The sequence below is a fragment of the Bos indicus genome, chromosome 14, assembly GCF_029378745.1.
Source record: "Bos indicus isolate NIAB-ARS_2022 breed Sahiwal x Tharparkar chromosome 14, NIAB-ARS_B.indTharparkar_mat_pri_1.0, whole genome shotgun sequence".
Classification (NCBI taxonomy): Eukaryota; Metazoa; Chordata; class Mammalia; order Artiodactyla; family Bovidae; genus Bos; species Bos indicus.
This window is the reverse complement of record NC_091773.1, coordinates 73,939,926-73,963,628: the sequence shown is the minus strand read 5'-3', so window position 1 is coordinate 73,963,628 and position 23,703 is coordinate 73,939,926. Positions and strand designations below refer to the sequence as shown.

The following is a 23,703-nucleotide window of genomic DNA, read 5'->3' as shown; positions in this document are numbered from 1 at the left end:
TCGGCCAGGTGCTCAATTTGTGGCCCTTATAACTGTCAGCACTCTAGGAAGTTCCCTCAGACATCCTTCTATAAGAAGTTTTGCTGTTGCTTTTCTTTCTTTTTCCTTGATATTATTGTAAGAGTACCAAACCTGGTCTAGTTATGGTTCATACTTCATAATAAACACCTGTTCACCCACGGATGAAATGTAGGGAAATTCTTGCCGGGAGCCAGCGTGAGGAACTCTGCCCATGGCAAAGGTCATGAAGAAGGAGGCTTGGCATACACAAAGGCAGGATCGAGCCTCAGGAGTCCCCCTGGAAATTCTCGAGCATCTACCCCCAAAACCAGAGTCTGCCTACTTTACTGCTTTGTGCTCTCACCTACACCTCTGACTTCACGGGGGGCTGTCCCCCACCACCTCTTTTGGAGAAGGAGTTAACTTACAGCTCCAGTTAATAATAATTCCTGGGCATGATAGAAGTGTTTCAACCTACAAACTCCTCTGAAGGTTCTCTAGCCTGCCTGACAGGCTTGTCCAGCCACATGTGATTGTTCACAGCCTCCCAACTGTGAGAGGCATGAGATGCTTTAAACCTTATAAAAACAGGTTCTTTAGAGAAGTTAGAAAACTATTAGTATAGTTTAGTGGGCTGATTAGAAATTGTACTGGTGAAGGGTTTTTCATTTGTTGAGCCAATGTTTGCTGCTAAGTCTCCACATCCCCTGCCCTTTTACACATTAATGAATATATAGAAGAAATAAGTATTAACCTTCGATATGAATCATGTTAGACCTTAGGCTAAGCAAATTCTTTCCTTAATTAAAACCCACTACACCCTCACTCTATAGGAATGTAACTTTATCTGGTACCTTCAGAAGGTGGCGTCTGTTTTAAGAATAATCACCCCTGGAGAAATAAGTGCTCTGGTTGACTGACCGCTGTCACAAGGAGAGGGTCATAAATTGTCAGCAGGCCCCCTGGCCAGAAGATGATGTAACACCCCTAAGACCTCTGTATTCATTTGTATGAAGCACCTGACTTTAATAAAATCAGGACTGCTGACCCCGCGTGACTTTTGTATAACATCTCAGTGTATAAAAACAGACCCTGGAAAAATAAAAAATGGGATAAATTCCTCGAAAGACTGGTCTTCCCATGTCGTTCTTTCTCTCACCTTCTGGCTGAATCCCCATCTGGAACGTGGAGGCTCGTCAAGCCTACTAATTATGCCTGGGCTTCTAAGATCTGACCAGGGAGGCCTTAGTGTCTCCTTCTGGAGAATGGGAGGACGCCTGTGGCCTACATAGGTGACATAAATTCCTTATTTTGGAATTTTATTAGCTTTCCACGTAAACCAAGTTATTCAGCCTCTTTTCTCCACTGAATTTTCCTGCTGAGCTATCCTTATTCTATTACTCTTTATATCTCTAATTAATATTTAATTAAAGCTATCGTATCCTGATTGCTGAAGCTGTCTCCCCTTCGAATTTCCCTGGATCCACTGGGGCTGGACCCTGGCAAATTCTGTATATTGTTTCTATGCCTCTGGAGAATATCTTTCATAAAGAAATATTTGATTATGTTTGTTGAGATTTCTTTGTAAATCTTAATGTCAGAGACACCTATTAATTCAATGAGGCATCCCATAATTTGATAATAATGGGTCAAGCAGGTTTACATTTATTTAAATGTCTTGTGCTGTGCTTAGTCACTCAGTCATGTCCAACTCTTTGCACCCCCATGGACTGTAGCCCACCAGGCTCTTCTGTCCATGGGATTCTCCAGGCAAGAATACTGGAATGGGTTGCCATTCTTCTCTAGGGGATCTTCCCAACTCAGGATCGAACCCAGGTCTCCCGTGTTGCAGGCAGATTTTTTTTACCATCTGAGCCACCAGGGAAGCCCATTAGACATCTTAGGGTGTAATAATTTTGATAACCTACATTTCCCATGGATTGATCATGGGTTACGTGTTCATTGACTTTTTTGAGGAAGAAAAGAGAAGTACAAGAAATTATTAAAGTTATTTCTGTTTTTATTTATTCTTAGTAGTTAAATTCAGCCTAAGACCAGTGCTTCCATTTACACACTAAAAGCAAAGCCAGTCTACCACTGAAATCACATGATAAATTTTATTTTTTGGCAATCTCTTTTCTGTTCATTCTTGGGGGAAAGAAATACCTCACTTTTTGTTACTTATATGAATTGAGGAAATCAGTGCTGAATTTATAGAATGGCAACATTCAAAGTGACCCAGAACCATTAACTCTTTGGTAGTAACTATAAATTTCAGAGACACATCTCTCATAGTTCCCTGCTTCACAATCAAAAAATGAGAAATCACCAAGCATTACATGTCAACTATAACCAGTATAGTATATTCTAGCTACAAATATATGAAACTGTGGCTTGAATGTGTGTCAAGAGAATGTTTTAGAATTACCCTTACTAAATAAGATAAATGACTGCATTAGCATTTCTTTTCAGATGTTCTTGTTAACTCATTTGAAACTATCTGCAGATAGAAATAGAACTAGTTTGAATGCTGATCTCAATATGAAATACAGAATTCACAGAATAGACAAAATTGTTGATGTAACATTCAATAATCAGGGTGCTATGAATTTTACATTAAAATTCACTTATGTAGTAAAAATAGAGCTGTCATAGCTAGAAAAAATTATTTTCAGAGACAGCAGTTACCCTGGGCGGAAAAGAACAGTTCTACATAGAAAGAAAATCCAAGAAGTATGCAAAGTAAACACCAGGATACGTGATATATATAATTTAATCAGATAGTACATAGACTATGACATAAAACAGCAGTTTCCTAGAATAATTAATAGGCTGCAAGACATGAAACCAGTTAGAAAATGGGTTGAGGTCATACTCTTTGACAGTAGACTTATAAATACAAATGTAGAATTAGGTAGATCTATGCATTGTCTGCTTTTCCTTGTCATCAAATCAACTTGAACCAGTAGACTGATAAGAATTCAAGCAGTAGATGTATTGCTGATTCACTATATCTTGCCCAGTGAAGTGAGACTGTTAACCTCATAGAGCCGCGATTAACTATGGATTAATAGTTTGGTATTTTAGATGCAAAAGCACATTTCTTCTAATTGGAAATACAGCTCAGAACTATTTTGTTGGGCAGACTTCAGATTGTCTGAAATAAGAATACTTAGCTTGTTATTTATAATCCTTCTATTCAATAGTGACAAACATCAGAGACTAGGATTTTAGAGACTGATCCTGGTGGATTTTTGAGGGAAATCTTGTCCAATGACATGTATGGAAGGAAGAATATGTTAGGTTATTTTTTTTTAAATTGAGTGTATTGACTGGCCTGAGCATAGACATCTTCCTTTTCAGTCATATGGTTACAAAAACTGTACATTACGAAGAGTATAGAAGCAAACTGAAAAGAGTGCCACAGATCTTGGATAGTTATCTATATGCAGTTAAATTTACAGACAGAAAAGAAAATACAGCCTACATCCTTATGGTGCACAGTTATTTTTTAGATACAATGTATCACTAATAAGTGTCATGGTCATCAACCCTAGTTGTCACCAGCAGAGAGAATGAGAGCAAGATCCGTTCGGTATAGCTTCCCTCCATCCGATAAAGCCATTATACTTTTCTTGTATGTTGGAATATTATTAATATCCAGATCCTAAATAGGACATAGATGGTATTACAATGCAGTTAAACATGGAAGTGAATTAACCACTGTCAAGTAATAAAATATGAGACAAAACTGCTTGTTATACCAATCCATTAAGAAGAGTTGGATTAAATTCTTATACAAATGTGAATAAATCACAAGGTTGTTTTTAAAATCTATTTATCTCAGTTAAGCACTGATTCAGACCAGTATGAAATCAAGTTAAGAACTGAAATCTACTTCTTCTCCTCTATAAAGTTTTAAAGTAGATTCTCCAAAGTAGATGTGTGGTTGCATCTGGATGGATCCATCAAGTCTGCTTAAGAAGGAAATGGCAAGGTAATGACATTACCTGTTTATTTTTCTCACACAGATCCTTCAGTAAAGCATCCAGTTCATTTTCATCTATGTATCCATTGCCATCCTACGGGAGGGGTAATAAAACAATATATAAGCAACCTCATCCACAAAAAAGGCAAAGGTAGTAAAATGGAAATAATTGAAATCCTCAGAAAATCTGCCTACTGCAAATTTGGCAGATATACTAACCTTGTAGGTCAGACCCTCAAATTTTGAACTGCTCCAAAGTCCCAAAACAGATACGAATTTCCTCTCTTTCAGACCTTATATTTGTAAAATGCTTCGAAATTTTCAAAGTGATTTTACATTTACTATTTCCCTGTATGTTAACAATATCACTACCTCTTGTTGAAGTAAGAAATTAATCACAAATGTTTTGATGGAGGGAGGACATAGGCATCGGGGAAGCATATTCGCGGCCTGTGATAGAGGCGGGCCGTTATCACATCATGCAGTGGGAGAGCTGTGCTAGGGTCTCCAGAGGACTGGCTTGGTCCAGGAGGAAAGAAATGAGCAGAAACAGAGCATGTTGACTACTGACGTCATACCCAACCTTTCCTCACACACGTGATCTCACTATACCCTTTGTGGGAGAATCCCCGCCGGATATTTTCATCCAGCTCAATCTTCATTCCACCCTGTGGAGTGAGTATTATTATCTCTTGGTTACAAATGAGGAAATTAAGGGTCAGAGGAGTTTGGTATCTTATTCACAGTTCACAGGAGATAAATTGTAGCGTGGGATTTGAATCAAATTCGTCTAATTTGGGATATAACGTAATTCATTTCCTATGACAAGAATAAATTGGCTGAGTAATTTTAATAGCTCATGTTTCTTTAAATATAACCTTGAGATTGAGGCTTTTTTTCCCTTTTTCTGAATTTTTCTAAAAAATCAAATTACAGATAAGAAACACTTTTTTTTTTACCTGATCGTATAACTCAAAAGCTTTATTGAATTCTTTCCCACACATTTTGACTCCCTAGATGATAGAGAAGAGGGCAAAGATTAAAATGCTACAATTACATTTCATTGTGCTTCCCTTGGCAGATATCCCACATTTTACCCTTTTGAGAAATATTATGTATGGTAGAGAAAAAGAGAAATACCTGAAATTTAAGAAGAAAATTCTCCTGCACGGGTAGTAATCTTTTGAGAGAAAAACATTATATAATTGCATTAGATTTTTGACAAAGGTCAGCTTATAATGGTTATATTTGCATAGCTCCTAAACTCACCTGGCCATCTCAGTTAATTCCAGCTTCCCATCATTATTTGAATCAAACAATTTCAACTGAAAGACAGAAGGCATTATTTTGTATTGAAAAAAAGTACTTGTTGCATAGAGAAGGAAATTCAAAATAAAGAAGTTTGACTAATCAATTACCTATATAGATGGCAAAATTCTAGAAACTAGCATTTATTAAACTTTCAGTGAAAAATTTCAATTCTATGACTTGTCAGTTACAAAAGTTTATCACAACAATATAAAACAGAGTAAGAGTGATCTTACACTAGACTTCTGGAACATCATTGTTTATTTTTCTTGCAAATATGTGTTTATATGTATCAAGATGTGGGAGATATGGTGTCTGGCAGTACACATCCTGAAACTTTCCAAATAATAGTAGGAAAATAAATATTTGTTTTCCTCTTTTAGAGCACCAAAGAGTAAAGCAGATAATATGAATAAATCCTTACAGAATAAATTTTTGAGTAAGTGATCTTTTGATAGATGAAAATTGCCTAACTCCACAAGAAAGGAAAAGCTCATACACGGAGCCCTGAAGCTAGCCTTACAAGGTAGAAGCTTTGTAGGTATTTTACTTTTCAAGTGAAATGATTCATGTGTGCATACGATGCCCACACCATGGTTTATTCATTTCATCCTGTGTAGTCTTGGGAATTAGCCAGAACACAGTAATATTTCATAGGCTCTTGGCTATAATCTTTTCAAGATCAGTCTTACCATTAGGTCTGTATACTCAGCTAGTTTTGTATCATCAACGGTCTTGTTTGCTTTTTCCAGCAAGTCCTTTAGAAAGTTCTGTTAAGACAAAAAACAGATAAATTTCATCAATAACAATCTGCTTTCTTCACAGCCTGCCTTGAGATGGAACAACCCAGGAATACAACGAAAGTCTCTTTTTGAGACTAGGACTGGATAAAAGGAGGACATTAGAAGAGAGGTCCTCTTGGCATTCCAGCAGTGATGCTGCCTTTGACGGGTGTGATATCTGCCTTTTACTGAGAACTGATCTGTCAGACCATGCTATGGTATGCTATGCTTTTATGATTTCAATTAAAAGAGAAGTTAGATTGTGCACCATGTAGGAATCAGAGTAAAAACTTATAAAGCCAGCCAGCCCAATGGATGCATTTCTTCCCAATGGTATCTTCACAGATACTCATGCGATTCTTCTCCAAGAAATAAGAAACACTGTGCATGTGTGTGTGCTAAGTCATTTCAGTCGTGTCCGACTCTTTTGCAAGCCCATGGACTGTAGCCTGCCAGGCTCCTCTGTCCATGGGATTGATTCTCCAGGCAAGAATACTGGAGTGGGTTTCCATGCCCTCCTCCAGGGATCGGTCCTGCGTCTCTAATGTCTCCTGCATTGGCAGGCAGGTTCTTTGCTTATGAGCCACTTGGGAATCCCAAGAAACAGAATGGACCCCCTTATACCTTTTTGAGGTATGTGAATGATTATTAGTATACAAGGTGGAGATCTACCCTTAATTTCAAGTGCATTTTCTGCCCTTACAATCTGTATTTCCATATCAGTGTATAGCCAGTATGAAGCACATTTCACTAGAGGCTGGGTTAGCTTTTAGGTTTGATGCAGTCCAAAGCACCTTGGTTAGAATGTTTCACCTGACTGTTCAAACTAAAATAGTTGGCTGCAGGCGTTACCTAATTCTTGAAGGATATGAATCACACCAAAGTAGAAATTAATATGGGAAGGATGAAAAAAAAGATGATTATTAATTTGACAGTTGAAGTTTAGGAGTGATTTTAATTTTTCTACCACAGAAATAAATCAAATAAAAGCTTTCAAAAGCTTGCCATATAAATGACAATGTAAGTACTTAAGAATATAATAGTTTTTCACTTTGTCTAGTGCTGTTCATTTGCAATTTCTTTATTTGTTCAGAAAAATGAATTACTGCAATTATGGAAAACTGAGCTGATATGTTAAGACATTATTGAAGGATTGGGTTTCTTCAGCTTTGCTGTCATATATCTCCCTCCCAAATTTTCTAGTTCTGCTGGGATGATTTAACTTCATTATTTTCAATGGAGACTTTTTTCTTGGTTTCATAATTTTATTTTCACTTCAAACATTCCACTTAAAATTCAAAGTGAAGCATGAAAAATTCAAAGTTATCTGTTGGGGATGAATTTTATTTTTGAACCATATGAGGCTTTTGTCAGAGACTAATTGGGTTAAAAATCCTCATCAGAGACTAAAATGGTGGTCACAAAAATAGCCTGGGAGAAACTTCAGGACGCTGAGATTCAAAGTCATGTCTGAGAGCAAGCAATGTTTTACTCCATTATGGAATCTTAAAATTAGCTTTCTTGAAAGATCCATTAAAAAAGAATGCCAACTTATCTTCAAAATTCCCCAGACAGAAGTACTTCTATTTAGAATCTCTTCTGAGAATAAAATTTAGAACAAAGAAGGTCAGTATTGGAAATGAGCTAAAGTTTCTTTATAAACTTGAAATGATTTTTAAAAGAATTTTTTTGGTCCAGTAGAATAAAAACACAATAATTTAACTGTCACCTTGTGGGTTGTTGAATTACAAATTTGTGAAAAATATAGTTTTTGTTGATTTCACGTGAAAAATGTTTACATTTCTAAGTGTTGTTAGTCCCACGTGCTTTAACGATTTTGCAATTATACATGTGTGCTAAGTAGCTTCAGCCTTTGTGACCCTATGGACTGTAACCTGCCAGGCTCCTCTGTCCATGGAATTCTCCAGACAAGAATACTGGAGTGGGTTGCTGTGGCCGCCTCCAGGGGGTCCTCCCGACCCAGGTACTGAACCCACATCTCTTGAGCCTCCTGCACTGGCAGGCAGGTTCCTTACCACGAGTGCCACCTGGGAAGCCCTCCATTATACAAATACGCGTAACTCAGACGATGTTCAATTACGACCGGGAAACCATGTTTGATATTCCTGTTTCCCTACAGAACAGCAGAAGAGGTAACTCTTAGTGACTAAAGCTGAAAACTTTTGATGTTGTGGGAAAGAAAATCATTGCTATTATCAGATATTCTGTGGCCAAAGCCAGGTTCTCTTCCCGAGCAGCTGAGTACTCTTGAGAAATTATCTAATTTCTCTGAATTTCAGTGTGTTTGTTTGTATAATGGGAATTATAATACCTCCCCTGCAAATTTTCTTTGAGGATTAAATGTTAAAATACATGTTAAGCATCTAGTATTATGCCTGCCACATAGCAGGTGCTCATTAATTATTAATTTGTTTCCCTTCTAGTTACTCTATATCCTAAAGATAGAGAAAATAGAGTCTTTCAAACTGAGAAGTGTTGAGGTCAATTTAAAAAAATGAGAGATGGTTTTGTATTTCTGAAAGGCTAGTAAATTATTGAGTTCATGAATAATATAATTTATATTGTACCTGTATTTCACAAAACCTCTAAGATGCAACATCTTACTTGAGCCTCACAATAAATTGAAAGGTAGGTGTTATTACCCTCATATAAAGAATGAAAAAGTGAGGCAGAATGATAAAGACATTTGTCCATAGACCAGACTTGATTTCAGATCTCTTTACCTTTTCCTTCCTATCTTCCTCCTCTCCTACCAGCTCCTATGTACACTTCTGAGATACGAATTGATAAATTCATTTCCAAAGTTACAGTTTTTCAGAAGTTTGATTATATTAGGACTTTGTAAGCCTGGAGTCTTGGAAGCAAACTAGTTCAGAGATCACAGCTCAATGTCCTGTTTCCGTGTAGACTTCAGTTCATCACTTAACTTCTCTTCACTTTTTTCCTTACTGCAGTAACATTAATCCCACAGAACTCACATAAAGGTTAAATAAGATGTGTATAAAGTGCCTGGCATACAACTGGTGTCCAATAGTTGTTTCTTTATCTTTAAAGGGAAATCTATATAGTTGTTTAATTTATAAGGTAAAATGTCAAATTTTAATGAAAATAATCTGACTTATTTGGCTTAGTGTACCATTATATATCTATCTATCATCTATCTATCCCTTATTAACAATTGGTACACACCACAGAAAATGCCAGCTGCTGAACAGAATTTCAAAAGGTACTTGAAGTCTCTTTTTTGATGTGGTACTTTATTAACCACGTGGAAGAGTGGATGAAAATGTACCATTGCTCAACGTTAGTTTCTTTTGTGGGAAGTTTTTTTTAAAAAAACCCACAAAATTCATAATTGCATTTGAAAGGGGAAAATGTACACATTTTTCTTTGCTTACCTTAAGCTCCTCAGTTTCTATGAAGCCACTGTGATCAGTATCATATTTTCTCCATGTCTGTAAGTAATTTTGGATAAGGAAGACCAAACACATTAGAAAATGTCACAATTCCCCCACTTTCAGATATCTGAAGATATCACTCAGTGACAAAGGTTTCCTATACCTTCATGAATTCCTCACAGGACTTTAGCTGCTGGCATCGGAAAAGCAGCAGGAAGTTCTCTTCTGTGGGTAACACATGAGCCAACTGGAAAAGATCGAAGAAGCTGGTGTGAGGAGCTTGAAAGCAAGTCTCTCTCGTTTCCTGCTCTTAGTTGTGCTTGACCATGATTTTATTACCCAGAAAACTAGGAGAGGAGAAACATGGCAATCGATTTTCCCTTTCAGATACTTTGTCCCTACAAAGTGCCATCGTGTTTTGCAGGGCTTGCTGCCCTTTGAGGGACCGGTTCTCAGGTCAGGGAGGAGGCTGCAGCAAGCATGCCTAGGGAGTGCAGGGAAGGGTGACTGACACTTCTCGTCTGCTAGACACACAAGCAGACTCATGCCGCTGGCTCGACCCCTGCATCTTTCCTGTGCCCCAGATCAGGTCTTTTCCTGTGAGGGCCCAGAAGATGGCACACGTGGGGCCATACATTTCATAAAAGAAGAAGCTGAGAGATATGAATGTAGCAGAGAGGACAGAAGGCAAAAAATGAATTCTGAAAGTCGAAGGAGAAAGCTTATTAAGAGATGCAATGGAATATAAACTAAGGACAATTGTAAAACAAGAGAAAGAGAGATGGAAAAAGACACTTTACAGGGAACAGTGGAAACTGAATGGTAATAGGGAATATCAGTTCTCAAATGTTTGGTGTCTGCTAAAAGGACATCTGTTGCTTGAGTCCAGGGCTTAAATTTTATTTGATGATCTCCTTTGAATGACCCGATGACATTTCTCCTAAGATCTCATTTTGTAACTTCAATGCTCCTTTTTTTTTTGGTGGAAAGAAGGACTCCAGATCCCATTTTAGGACGAATACAATCTATCTATTGTGCGCAGGGAATGTGGGAGCTGGACTGATGTCCTAATGAAGGTGTGTGCTCTATTCCTGGGCAGCTGCTAATTAGCTGTGGTCCCCAGCAACTCCCTCAGCCATTTCTGGAACTTAGCATGCTCATCACTTAAAATGAGGAGTTGAAATAGAAACCAGTGTCTCTTAAATGTGTTGGGTTCAAAATGACTTTGAGAATCTGTTAGAATCACTGTGTCTTCACCATTAAAGAATGAACCTAAACACTATATTTCATCTAATTTCCAGAAGTTGATGAATCCCTGAAGTACAGGCAGGGACCCTCATCTGTGAATTTTAAACTAAAAAACCCGTGGTCTAGATTAACCTTTAGGTCAGCATAAATGCCAAAAGTCTACCAAATTATAGAACAGACTCACACTTAAAAAAAAATATTGTCCTTTTAGGTCCATTTAAAAATTTTAAATATAAAATGTATCATTCTATCTTATATGCAAGTAACCTCAGCTTCTTTATGCTGTATATGTCCTTTAACATCTTATTTTTAGATCTTTGAAATAATATTTCAAATTAGAATCATTCAGGCACTAATAATGGGATGAAATGAAGGGGTAGAGCCAGATATCTTATTAGGATGTTTGGTATGACTATCAGAAAACATTTTCTTATTTCCAAAGGTCAATAGTATGGTTATGCATTAATGCAAGCATTAATTTAGGAAACAGGAAATAGCCAATGCCAACTCTTTCTTTATTGGTATGTAAATTGTCAGATACCCCATTGTAAACTATTGGTAGACCTACCCATAACCCACCCATTTCAGGAGGGCAAAGACTATTCTTTGTCTGCATCCCCTGAATACTTAGTGTGGTACTCAACATGTTAGGTGCTTGACATAAACGTTTGGATTTGGTTAATAATTTTACTTCATTAAAAGTACCTACTTAACATGATTTGTAGTGAGCATATTTTTTATCTTTGTTGTGATTTTCTATATTGCTTGGATTTTCAAAATTACTGTACATTGTTTTGAACAAAATAATAATTTTTCTTTAAAAATCTACTTATCAAAACCCACCAAATAGATAAAAACAGAAAAACTAAAAGACTGAGCTAGCAAGCAATGACCACATGTAAAATTAGGGATATTTTAACCTCTTTTGTTTCAAAAATTAAACTTTACATAACTGGCATGAAGTTCAGAGGTCTCTAAGAATGTCAAATATAGAGATGGCAAAATTGCTTTTTATGTTTAGTATAAATGTATATTTCTTCACCCGCTATTTTGGTCCTACTTGGTTTAATTATAATAAAATACATATTATATCTACATGCAACATAGTCAATCTTTTAACTTAATTGAACTGTTAATGTTAAATTCAATATAGTACCATCATATTTTATAGATGTTAGTAATGAGTCTTAAACACATAAAACACTGTCAGAAGACAAACCAGCCACTAAGAAAGAAGTAAGTATGTGTGGAGAGGATGTGGCTATGTGCTCAGTTTCTAAGTTGTGTCTGACTCTCTGCAACCCCATGGACTGTAGCCCGCCAGGCTCCTCATGGGATTCTCCAGACAAGAATACTGGAGTGGGTTGCCATTTCCTTCTCCAGGGGATCTTCCCAACCCAGGGATCAAACCCCAGTCTCCCACATTGCAGGCAGACTCTTTACTGACTGAGCTATGAGGGAAGCCCCTTCACAACAAACAGATAACATAACAAATCATCTTTTGAGTATTTTTTGCCATGTCATGTGGTTTGTGGGATCTTAGTTCCTGGACCAGGGATTGAACCCAGACCCTTGGCAGTGAAAGCACTTAGTCCTAATCAATGGACCACTGGGGAAAGCATATGAATCAATATTCAAATTTCAGAGCTGGGTGCCGTAACTCCCCAGCTGTTGACTCTAATACCACATCTACAATGTGACTGAGGTCTTTTATAGAAGCTGTTAAGTAGGGCTGTTGTTGCCTCTCTTTTGCTAAGTCACTCTTGTCAACAGTAGTAGCCTGTATTACTTGTTCCAAGATTATTGCTGATTTCTTAATTTTCAGTCCACCAGCCTGCTTTTTTATAAACTCTCAAAACTTTATTATAAGTTGGAGAAGAGAGTTAAGAAAAGCAGAGAAATGAATGGAAGGCAGGTAACTGTGGCTACTAGGAGAATCTTTCAAAGCTTCTTTTATGAAAATTGCTTGCTTGTCACTGAGAGTGGGGAGGCAAAAATTTCTCTCTACTTGCCTGTCTTCTGTTTCAGTCTATGTACATCTAGAGGAAAGGGTCTGTGACTTAATTAATGTTTCTTTGCCTGGCACCTGCAAGAATTTCCATAGATATTTTACTCAACCAATAAATGAAGGCAGTTGACTATCCAGGGTCAGCACAGGCTGCGAGAATTCAAATAGCTTGCTACTAAGCAGTGGATAGGGGTTGGGGTGGCCACTGTGACTGCCATCCAGAGTTCTCTTAGGCGCTGGGGGTGTTGTCGTGGTCTCAGCTGTCAGGTCTGTTTGGGAGATTACCTGGGCTGACAAGACCTATGTTCCCAAGATGCACATAGGGATATAAAACCTAGCTCTCTCACTCAAAACTTGGGACATCTCCCAAGGGTTGTCCCAGTTCAGAGCTCACTGTAGGGTCAGCCAAAGTTGAGACTGTTTCACAGCCCAACGTCTCACTCTGCCCAGCTTTGTTCTTTTATTTCCCTCGGACAGGCACTGATTCCAAGAGCACTTCCTAATAAACTTCCTCATTGCTTCTCTTCAGCTCAGATATGGTCCCCAAAGGAACCAACCTGTCCCAGGACAGGGATCTTTACCACCTCTCTTCTATTACTAGCCATAATATGGAGCTCTTGACTATGTTTTGGATTAGGTTGAAATCCCTTGCTGTGGCTCATGTGGCCATGATTCAGTACCTATGAGGCACTGGACTGCAGGCTGGGGATTCATAGTCACTGACAGTAAGAACTTTACAGGGAGGCAGATAATTAAAAATTTTGTTTCAGACAATTTCAAAGCAAGAGATAACTACAGTGGTAAAGCTACACTCTAGGTGCTGGGAGAGAACACGTGAAGGACAACTTTACAAGAAATATAAATGAATGAGGTATATATTTGAAGACAACCTTGGTGCACGTTAGATTCTTTTGACACATATTAGTAAAACATTTACTTTCTTGGTTTGGAAGCCAAAGAAATATTTTTCTAGCCAGTGAGAAGTGAGTCCAGGAAATTGGGAAATTTAAAAGGCAAATAATCTTTTCACACAAATTAAAGGCTGCTGCTGCTAAGCTGCTAAGTCGCTTCAGTCATGTCCGACTCTGTGTGACCCCATAGACAGCAGCCCACCAGGCTCCCCGTCCCTGGGATTCTCCAGGCAAGAACACTGGAGTGGGTTGCCATTTCCTTCTCCAGTGCAGGAAAGTGAAAAGTGAAAGTGAAGTCGCTCAGTCGTGTCCAACTCTTAGCGACCCCATGGACTGCAGCCTACCAGGCTCCTCCATCCATGGGATTTTCCAAGCAAGAGTACTGGAGTGGGGTGCCATTGCCTTCTCCGTTTTTTAAAGGCTAGTTGAATTTAATAATTCGAATTTGACAAGTTGTAAGAATGGGGAAAAGATTGACATTAAGAAAAATGGCAAAGATTTTCTAATGAAATACTTTTATTTTTAATAATAATAGCAAGTACATTTACTTAGTTTTTATAGTGTACTAGGGCTTGTCTATTTTTGACATGTGTTACCTGAGGTTGATATTCATGTCATCTGTGTTCACAACCAAGGAAACAGAGGCTCAGAGATGGTAAATGACCTGCTATCACATAGCTTACAGTTGGAGCCAGATTTGAAATCAGTCTGACTTTTTGATTTTGAGACTCTTGTCCTTTAACTATCACCCTCCATTAAAATCTTCAGTCTTAATAAACTATTTTAAAAATCTATCAAGAATGAAGTTCTAAATCAGGTTTTATTGTCAGTCATTTCCCCAAACTCTGAAGTAGAAAACTGTGTATGCTTAGTCACTCAGGCATGTTCAATTCTTTACAACCCAATGGACTGTAGCCCGCCAGGCTCCTCTGTCCTTGGAATTTTCCAGGCAAGAATACTGCAGTGTGTTGCCATTTCCTCCTCCAGGGTATATTCCTGACCCAGGGATTGAACCCTCATCTCCTGCAAGCCTCCTGCATCGCAGGTGAATTTTTTACCACTGAATCACCAGGGAAGCCTGAGGTAGAAAATTAGCTTACTATTTACAAAATTACATTTATTATGGTTAAACTTGCATGCTCAAATCCCACTATCAAGAAAAGAAGGAAAGTCCAGAAAAATGCCTGCTGCCCTGGGAGGGTTATTACAATTTTACAACTGAAATAGCTTTCCGATCTATTTTTTTCCGGTGGATGCACTGACCTGGACAAATAGACACAGAAAGACTCGAGAGGACACTGTTTTCTCACACAGTGCTCAGGCAATCAGGTGAAAAGTTTGCAGATTTGACATCCAGCTGAGGGAAACATCTATACTTAATGTGAGCACCAGAGACGGAATTTCTATTATCTGCTAAATCATTCAGCCTCCCTCTTTGACCATTTTAATCAATCTTCTCTGCAATAGAGCTATTAGTCTGAATAAATTTAGAACATTTGACTGTCATGGTATTTGTTAAATTATCTCAGAATTTCAGAGTTCCTGTTTTGAGTTTGTATCAACAATCTCTTTATATCAAGCTGTATTTGTGTGAATTTGAAAATTTATTTAAAAGACATGAAACTTAAAAGTTCACAAGAAAGCATATTTGTACATTACCCTTCTTTTTACACGTTTTCACATGTCTAGGTAGTAACAGCATGTTGTTGGAAAGTGTCAGGCAACTTCGTTAAAACAGAAGTTTGAAAGTTAACCACTATATTTTCTGTTTTTTTGAACAACACGTTTCAATTAGAGCCAAGTCAATTTGACCTGGAAAGCAAACTACCACATAAATACCATTTGGTTTACTTTGATTAGATTTTGATGAGCCCCTGAATACACCTACTAAGTGGGCAATACATAAGCAAATCTAATCTCTTTTCCCTTTGAAAGTGAAAGTTATGGTATACTTGATGTGAGCGGATGGGAATCTGTAAACTATTATAAATTTTGGAAAACCTGGGTTTTTTTCATTCTTTCAAAGCTGGCTGAAATTCATGTATTTATGTTCCATGTTATATATAGGATTTCTTAGCAAGTGATATATATGTCAGATTGGAAAACAGAAAGGGTGAACTTGATTTAATACAACTTACTGGTGACACTAGAGGGCACATTATAAATTCAGGCATTCCCCACTCTCCTCCATTTTGTACATGTAATCTGTAGCTTTCAATTCCTTTTTTCCAATGATTTTTCGGAATCTCCTTTTTTCCTATCCGTCCTCCTTAACTAGGTTAAATACAATCAACCTGCATGTGAACTACGGCAGCAATCTCTTCCCTGTTCCCCCATTCTCTCCTTCTCGTTTCTCCAAGTACAGACCCTCCTCACTTCCTTCGTCTTGGCTGATAACTCTGATCAATAAAAAGAATTCTGGAATCAGAGTCAGATCTAGACCTGTATAAGTGTTCTGTCACTCCTTGCCAGTGGGACCTTAGACGCATCATTCAACCTTTCTGAGCTTCAGTTTCTTTACCCTTAAAGTGAGAAATCTTGGCTAGCTTTTCCTCTGGGTCCCATGCAGCAAAAAGTTCCATGTCCTGGAATAACTAAACTTTCTAATTAAGTCTTATGTGTTTAACTTCTCTTCTTTTAAACTCTTTCTGCTTTCACTGATTGAATGAGTGAGTGAGTGAAGTCTCTCAGTCGTGTCCGACTCTTTGGACTGTAGACCCCATGGACTGTAGCCTACCAGGATCCTCTCTCCATGGGATTTTCCAGGCAAGAGTACTGGAGTGGGTTGCCATTTCCTTCTCCAGGGGATCTTCCCAACCCAGGGATTGAACTCGGGTTTCCTGCATTGCAGGCAGATGCTTTACCCTCTAAGCCACCAGGGAAGTCCTTTCGCTGATTGAAAGTTCTTCCCAAATCATGTTTCAAGTGATTGGGTCAAATAACTTCTCTATACTTTGTGCATCCCTGTTCAGCCAGGCTAAATTTAAGCCTTGCCATAAGTAACCGATGAACTGAAACTTGAAAATATTTTCTTTTAATGCAGAAAATATGTGGATTATTAATTGCAAAAAAAAAAAAAAGGCTGAGTGGTTTAGAGGAAAGCAGCTGAAATTCTATTTAAGCTACAGCTTTCCTCAACTATAAATTTATTTTATTTTGTTATTATGAGGATCAAATGAGATCACGTGTTTGAAAACACTCAATAATTGTGTGTGTGCTCAGTCCCCTCAGTCGTGTCCAACTCTTAGCCCTGGACTATAGCCCTCCAGGCTCCTCTGTCCATGGGATTCTCCAGGCAAGAATTCTGGAGTGGGTTCCACGTTTGTGTAATGTCATACAAATAAATGAAAATTCTCTTTCTTACTGTTATTGCTATAAAAGTTCCTCAAGTCTTCATTTCGGTCTTCATTAACTTCTTCATTCTCTTCTGTTAACTATTTCTATCTTTCCCCACACAGAAATCCTTTTCTTTCATGTAACAGTTTCTTTCCCAAACTTCTGTGGAAATTCCTTACATCAAATCTCTAGGAAAATGTATTTGGTAATAACTCCTAGCTTCTCATTCAAATTAGACCTCAAATAATACTTCATAAATCATTATCCCATATAATATACAGTAAAATATAGATTCAAAATCGCTTTTTTCATCTTATCCTTTTAAAAATATAGAATCTATGTGAATCAGATCCATGCTTTTTGTGCTACTGTTAACAACCTAGGGTCACAGAAGAAATTTAAAATAGCTGAGCCCATTGGAGTCCTTAAGGTTAAATACATTAAATATAAGATGACAGTCTTTCCTGTACTAGAATTACAAAGTATGCCAAACTCTCAAATAGCCACATCTATAATTTCACTGATTTCAGAATTTCTGACTAGTTCTGAATAATTAGATTTATGTCATCTCATTTATGTTCATTTCAATGTTATTTTCTTATCCTTGATGATTCATATCTTGATTAGTTGGCTTCTATGTCAATCTATAAGTCCCATTACTATTAATTTATCTATTTATATAGTAATGAGTTATGCATAGGCAAAGGGAAAAGTGTATACTCCAGGGGAATATTTTAATTACAAAGATAATAATAGTATGTCCTTCCTTAACTCTATTTGTAGTAGCTGTTTAAAAATAAGTATATTTCACATTGACATCACTGGTGTCCTATAACATCAATTTTTGAAAACCAGGTTAGTTCTCTGAATCAAAGGTAAATTATGACTAAGAATACTTCACAATCTAATACACTAGGAACATTATATAAAGAACATAATTATGCCTATTATTTGATATATTTTAAACTATGACCTTATTAATTTTTCTGGACAAAATTATCCACTCAATTTCTCTAATGGGTTGCAGAGATAAAGAAAGTAGCTAAGACATTAGATTTTATAAAAGTAAAAGTACTGTTTCACATATCTGAAGAATGCAAAAGAGTTAATGTATAGTCAAAGTTTTGCTTCCTTGATTCATAGACAAAAAAGTTGTCCTCACTAGGAAAAGATAAGATTTGACACTGAAGTTTCAGCTTTTAAAGACTCAAAAGAAATACCTATGCATTCACTCACTTTAAGTTCTTGTGTTTTTACATGGCCAACTGGCAATTTAAAATGGAACTTCAGAAAACAAGATGCAACTTTTTGCCATGATATCATCTTTAGGGCCTGCAAATAGTTCATTTTATTTTCTAACAGAAAAGTCTACACTATTAATAAGAAATACCAGTGAACTGTGTTCTTAGTTAGCATTTTATTGGACTGAGGCTGGTAAGGTAATGGGATGAGTACTTATCCAGAGGTGGGAACTTGAGTCTCTAACCGCCCCAAGGCCAGCAGACAGTTGCACAGCCAGAGACAAATCATTTGACTTCTTTAGGTCTTAGTTTCATAATATATTCAATTTTGGCTTGGATTATGAAAATTCTTAGGTCTGTTTCATTTCTGAGCAGTTTTTGATTTTATATCTCTGAACAAAAGATAGCATGTTACTTAAGTAAAATAAGCCTCTTAGAACAGGTTTTGCTTATCATGTTTGAGTTGAATACAACTTCAAAAAGCTCACTTATTAAAACCATATGAGAACAATGCATAAATTCCTTACCTCTACAATTCCTATTTTTCCATCATCTCTTTGTCCATACTGATCCACAAAAGTTTTCATCTCAGGTGATAACTCCTAAAATTATAACAAGCCAGGTAAGAAGAAGGTTTTTTAAAAAAAACAAACAGTATGTTTGTTATCATGTTAATAACTTGTTACAAAGAAAAACTGGAATTAGAATCATTTAGAATTATGCATATTGATTAACCTTTTCATGAAAATTAGGATGTAGCTGATGCACCAGTTTTACTGGTTTGAAATGAAAGACATAATTTCTGAATCAGTCATTATGATTTAACTTCTATTATTAGTTTTGAGAATATGTTATCCTTTAAAAATGTAGTCAGAATTATTCTGTTCATAACCTTTAGTGAATTTAAATATAGTGATCCTCATGAATGCACCTTAACATTACTTGCTTTGGGGAAGATTATTTTATATTGCTGCACTAATTATTCTATAACATTTTCCTTATTATAACACGCTTTATCCATGGAAGTTAATATTGTGTTTTCATCTTGGACAAGCAAATGTGAATGTTCAAAAGCAACTCATTTTTAAACAAAGAAAGTTTCCAGCGTGGAAGAAGCTGGAAATGTTCTTACAAATTAAAAATCAGAAAAATTTGTGTCAAATTAACAAAAATGACCTGACCGATTTGTACTTTCATTAGAAATACTCGATACTGATGACCTTAGTTTGGATCACTGATTGTATACACTGAAGATCTTTGTCTCCAAGAGGAATTTAGGGAGTAGTTCTCCAGTGTTTCCTTGTTTCCATTTTCTACCAAGAGGATGTTCTCGTTTCCATTTAGTTACGTACAGAAGATTATTGAAGAGGGACAAAGTGAAAGCTTTCATCTCGTTTGACTTATCTTTTTCAATCTATTCTATTGCTTACATAACCTCTTCACATATTGACAGAATGGATAGCTCTGAACTGTAAACTAATGACCTGTACATAGATAGAACTAGTATTCAGGAAGTTGGATTTTATACCCTTGGGTCTTCAACACAGCCCATTTAAAATAGCCCTATTGCATTAACTGCAGCTGATGTAAAATAGGTCAGCCTTTATGAATGTCCTATTCTGTGTCCTTGGAAAAGTAAATTAAGGTTTCAGTTTTTATCATAACGAACAAGATGGTGATAGTATCTATCACACACATTTGCTCTAGGGATAAATAGCTTAACAGAGTTTGAGGGTTGTACTGAGGCTGAATATTATTATTACTAGTGTTACAAAATCCTACTTTGGTTAAACGTAAATATCTTTAATAGAAGGTAACAAATAGTAATTAAGCAGCTTAAAATAGGCTTAAAAAACCTCTTCCAATATGGATTAATTTCAACCTACCTTTATTACCTTAAACAGTGCAAAACATAATTACAATGATAATGATAATAAGTTAAAGCTTTATAAAAAATAAATGTAAATTTAGAGACTGTTTAGTGAAAAATGCTAGTTCTGAAAGTATATTAAGTTATGATATTTCATTAATGTTATATTCACCTACAGTTAATATTAGTGAAATTTTTGAAATTTCACATTATTAATATGCTAAGCCAAACAATTTTTCCATTAATACAGTAAAATCTGTTATCCTATTGCTAGAAATGCAAAGAAACCTGGTTTATAAGTTCAACCTTTAAGTTCTAAAAATAAAGAGAAGAAAAAATAGATAAAAGTTGATTTAATACAGTGAGGCCAGTAGTGAAATATTTGTCTAGTACATGAATGTTTCAATTCATATCTAGATTTAGATTTTAACTATTCAAACCTATACTACAATAATCAAGCTGTTAAGCAACTTGATATAATCCTGAACCTGTGCTCAGATTTGGTATTATTGGATTATAATCCAACAATACCATCTTCCAATATTCTAAGATTGGAAATTTAGCAGTAGAAAAAAATAATTAAGATCTAAAAGTTTAAAAAGACTAAGATGAAGTCATTGTTTACAAAAAGTATATATATTAAAATGGGAAGAGGAAAAGAAATATCTGAAAACATGTATAGAGTTTCTAAATATCTGAATTTCTAAGCTGAAAATAAATATTAAAATTACTTCTAGGAAAATTAAAATATAATCATTTAGCTGGTGGAAACATCTTTAAAGGTTTTAATTAGAAATTTTATGGTAAGATTTCTCAACCAGATATTTTAAATATATATATTTTAACTGTAGAAGAAAATGTTTTGTATTACTAGTCAAAGATATATAGATCTATAATGATAGTATTGCATGAATTTATGTACACGGTAATGTATAAGATGGTATGGAGACAGTATATAATACATTTTCAATTTTATTTGATCCCATCCTATTACACTTTCAAATTTATGTAACATCAAATCTGGGTAAAACAATTCCCAGAGTGCCGTGTGCCGTGCTCAGTTGTGCCTGACTCCTTGTGACCCCATGGACTGTAGCCCGCCAGGCTCCTCTGTCCATGGGATTCTCTAGGCAAGAATACTGGAGTGGGTTGCCATTTCCTTCTCCAGGGTATATTCCTGACCCAGGATCCCAGAGTGCTCTCTGGTTTTAAATAAATTTTATTTAAATCATTGGATTTTAGCAACTGATTTATAAATCATTTTGGTGTCCTCTGGCATTCTTTTGGAGCTTCCCTGGTAGCTCAGCTGGTAAAGAATCCGCCTGCAGCAATGCAGAAGACCCCTGTTCAATTCCTGAGTTGAGAAGATCCCCTGCAGAAGGGATAGGCTATCCACTCCACTATTCTTGGGCTTCCCTGGTGGTATAAAGAATCCAACTGCAATGCAGGAAACCTGGGTTCAATCCCTGGGTTAGGAAGATCCCCTGGAGGAGGGCACGGCAACCCACTCCAGTATTCTTGCCTGGAGAATCCCATGGACAGAGGAGCCTGAAGGGCTAGGCGTTATTTTAATATGTTGTACAGAGATGTGTGTCACTCAATTTTCAACTTAGATAGAACAAAAAGGTGACTATTAGTGAATTATATGTATATATATATATATATATATGGCCATTCTTCTCAGTCTTGTCCAACTTTTTGTGATCCTGTGGGCCACAGTCCGCCAGGCTCCTCTGTTAACTATTATGTATATAACTCAGTGCTGGAGGTGGTGATTTGCTAAAAGCTCACACAATTATATTTTCCTCTAAAGATATATCTTTGTATCTTCATATATTATATGTATACATATAATGTGAAATCTCTATGCTGACAATATATTTTCTTAACAGGCTAATTTATGCCTAAAGGAAGCTATTCATAATTAGTAAAAATTAACTGATAGCTTAAATCACAAATATAGATTATTTTCAAAATCCCACTAATTGCTTCCCATTAGAGAATCACTTTGCTTGTTTAAAATGTGTGAAGTTATTAAAATTACATTTTACATCTCTAACTTTTGATTTTCTTCCTCACAACAGAAATGAACTCCCTTTTTGCTAAATTTCCTGCTCATTATTATGTTGCAAAGTTGTACAAATTTCCCCCAGTGAGGGAGGACATTTTCTCCTCACTCCAACCACATCAACATTACAAGAATAATAATTGGCAATAGAATAAGAGATCCATAATCTACAGATTGGTTTCCTGACCTTCAAGGGGCAGAAATGTATTTCTACTCGTTTACTTTTCAGGCTATTAAAGAGAGGTTAAAAATTACCTAACTGAACTCAATAGAAGAGGTGGTGATCTGCTAACAGGTCTCACCCACGCTTTCCTTTTAAGTACTATTAAAATACAAGTATACAATCTTTTAAACGCTCTGATTTCATATGGTAAGGCTTTTTCCCTTTAAGGAATTTCTCTCTCTCTCTCTCCTTTGTCTCTGTGTCTCCCCCTCCTTCTCCCTCTCTTTCTCCCTACACAATTTCAAAAGGCACTCTTTCTCCCCTTCTCAGTAAATAAATGTGTACGTCCCCGGAAACCATTTGATTTCGCTAGCTCTTTATGAGAACGCTAGAATATTTATTCAAGGACAAAGGTCTCTTTCCTCCCTTGCAAACTTCAACCTACCAAACCAGCCTTCTTCCGCGCCTGCTGGAGCTCCTGAATCAGATTCTGAAGCTCCTTTCCTTCCAGGTAACCACTTCCTGTAAAGACAAAGATGCACCCAGTTGTCAGACATTTCACTCTTAAGTTTCTTCCCCGTTCAATTTCCACAATAGCTATTTTCCGGCCACTGGAGAGGTCCCATCTTGGCCTCAGTATCGATTATTGATTAACCCGCAAAAGATACACGACAGGGCAGTGGTCCCCTCCTGGGAGAGACCCACTAAGGGCAAAGGAGGATGGTTGGGTTGATGAGTGTAGCCATAGAAATTTTGCAGGGTAGGGTCTCTCTCGCTGTCGCTACCCTCCACCCCAACCCCCCACCTTCTATTAGTATCATCCTTGGAGAGAGAGAGAGAGAAAAAAAAAAAAAAAAAACTTTCAAGGTTTTGGGGTAACATAGAAACAACACACAAACTTTAAAGTTCATGGTTGGCAGCCAACTGGAGAGAGATTAGGGAGATGGGGGAAGAAGCAAAGAAAAGAAATGAAGGATAATCGGATCAGGAGGCTCAAGGAAGGGAAGAGGGTGGGACAAAGTTCTTCAAACAATTAAAAAGATAAAAGATAATCACCGTCAGCGTCGAAATGAAGCCAGATCTCAAAAAACTGTGAGGCTGTGATCAGAGATGATTGCAGGTGGGATTCTGCCATCGTAGAGCGGAGTGGGTGGTCTGCGTGGAGTATGCGCGTGTCAGCGCTGAAGTGGGGTGAGAACCTCAGGGTATAGGTGCGCGTGTGTCTGTGCACGTGCGCGAGTGTGGACGTCTGTGTGTGTGTGTGTAAGAAGAAATCCCGGGCTGCAGGAGAAGGGAACTCAGGGCGCCGGCGCCGCCAGTCGCTGTCCTCGGTGCTGCTCGGCTCAGGCGTCCCCGGGAGT

General features: G+C 37.1%; 1 protein-coding gene across 1 annotated transcript; it reads right to left on the bottom strand.

The window, feature by feature from the left end:
- Positions 1 to 2,005: 2,005 nt before the first annotated feature.
- On the bottom strand, positions 2,006 to 23,699 carry CALB1 (calbindin 1). Its single transcript, XM_019973484.2, has 11 exons — positions 23,399 to 23,699; positions 22,788 to 22,864; positions 18,769 to 18,843; positions 9,661 to 9,744; positions 9,498 to 9,554; positions 5,989 to 6,066; positions 5,258 to 5,313; positions 5,129 to 5,168; positions 4,948 to 5,001; positions 4,011 to 4,082; positions 2,006 to 3,667 (listed from the first exon to the last, which is right to left on the bottom strand). The coding sequence occupies exons 1-11, from the start codon at positions 23,475 to 23,477 to the stop codon at positions 3,554 to 3,556; spliced, it is 786 nt and encodes a 261-aa protein (XP_019829043.1). The 5' UTR covers positions 23,478 to 23,699; the 3' UTR covers positions 2,006 to 3,553.
- Between the last annotated feature and the right edge of the window lie 4 nt (positions 23,700 to 23,703).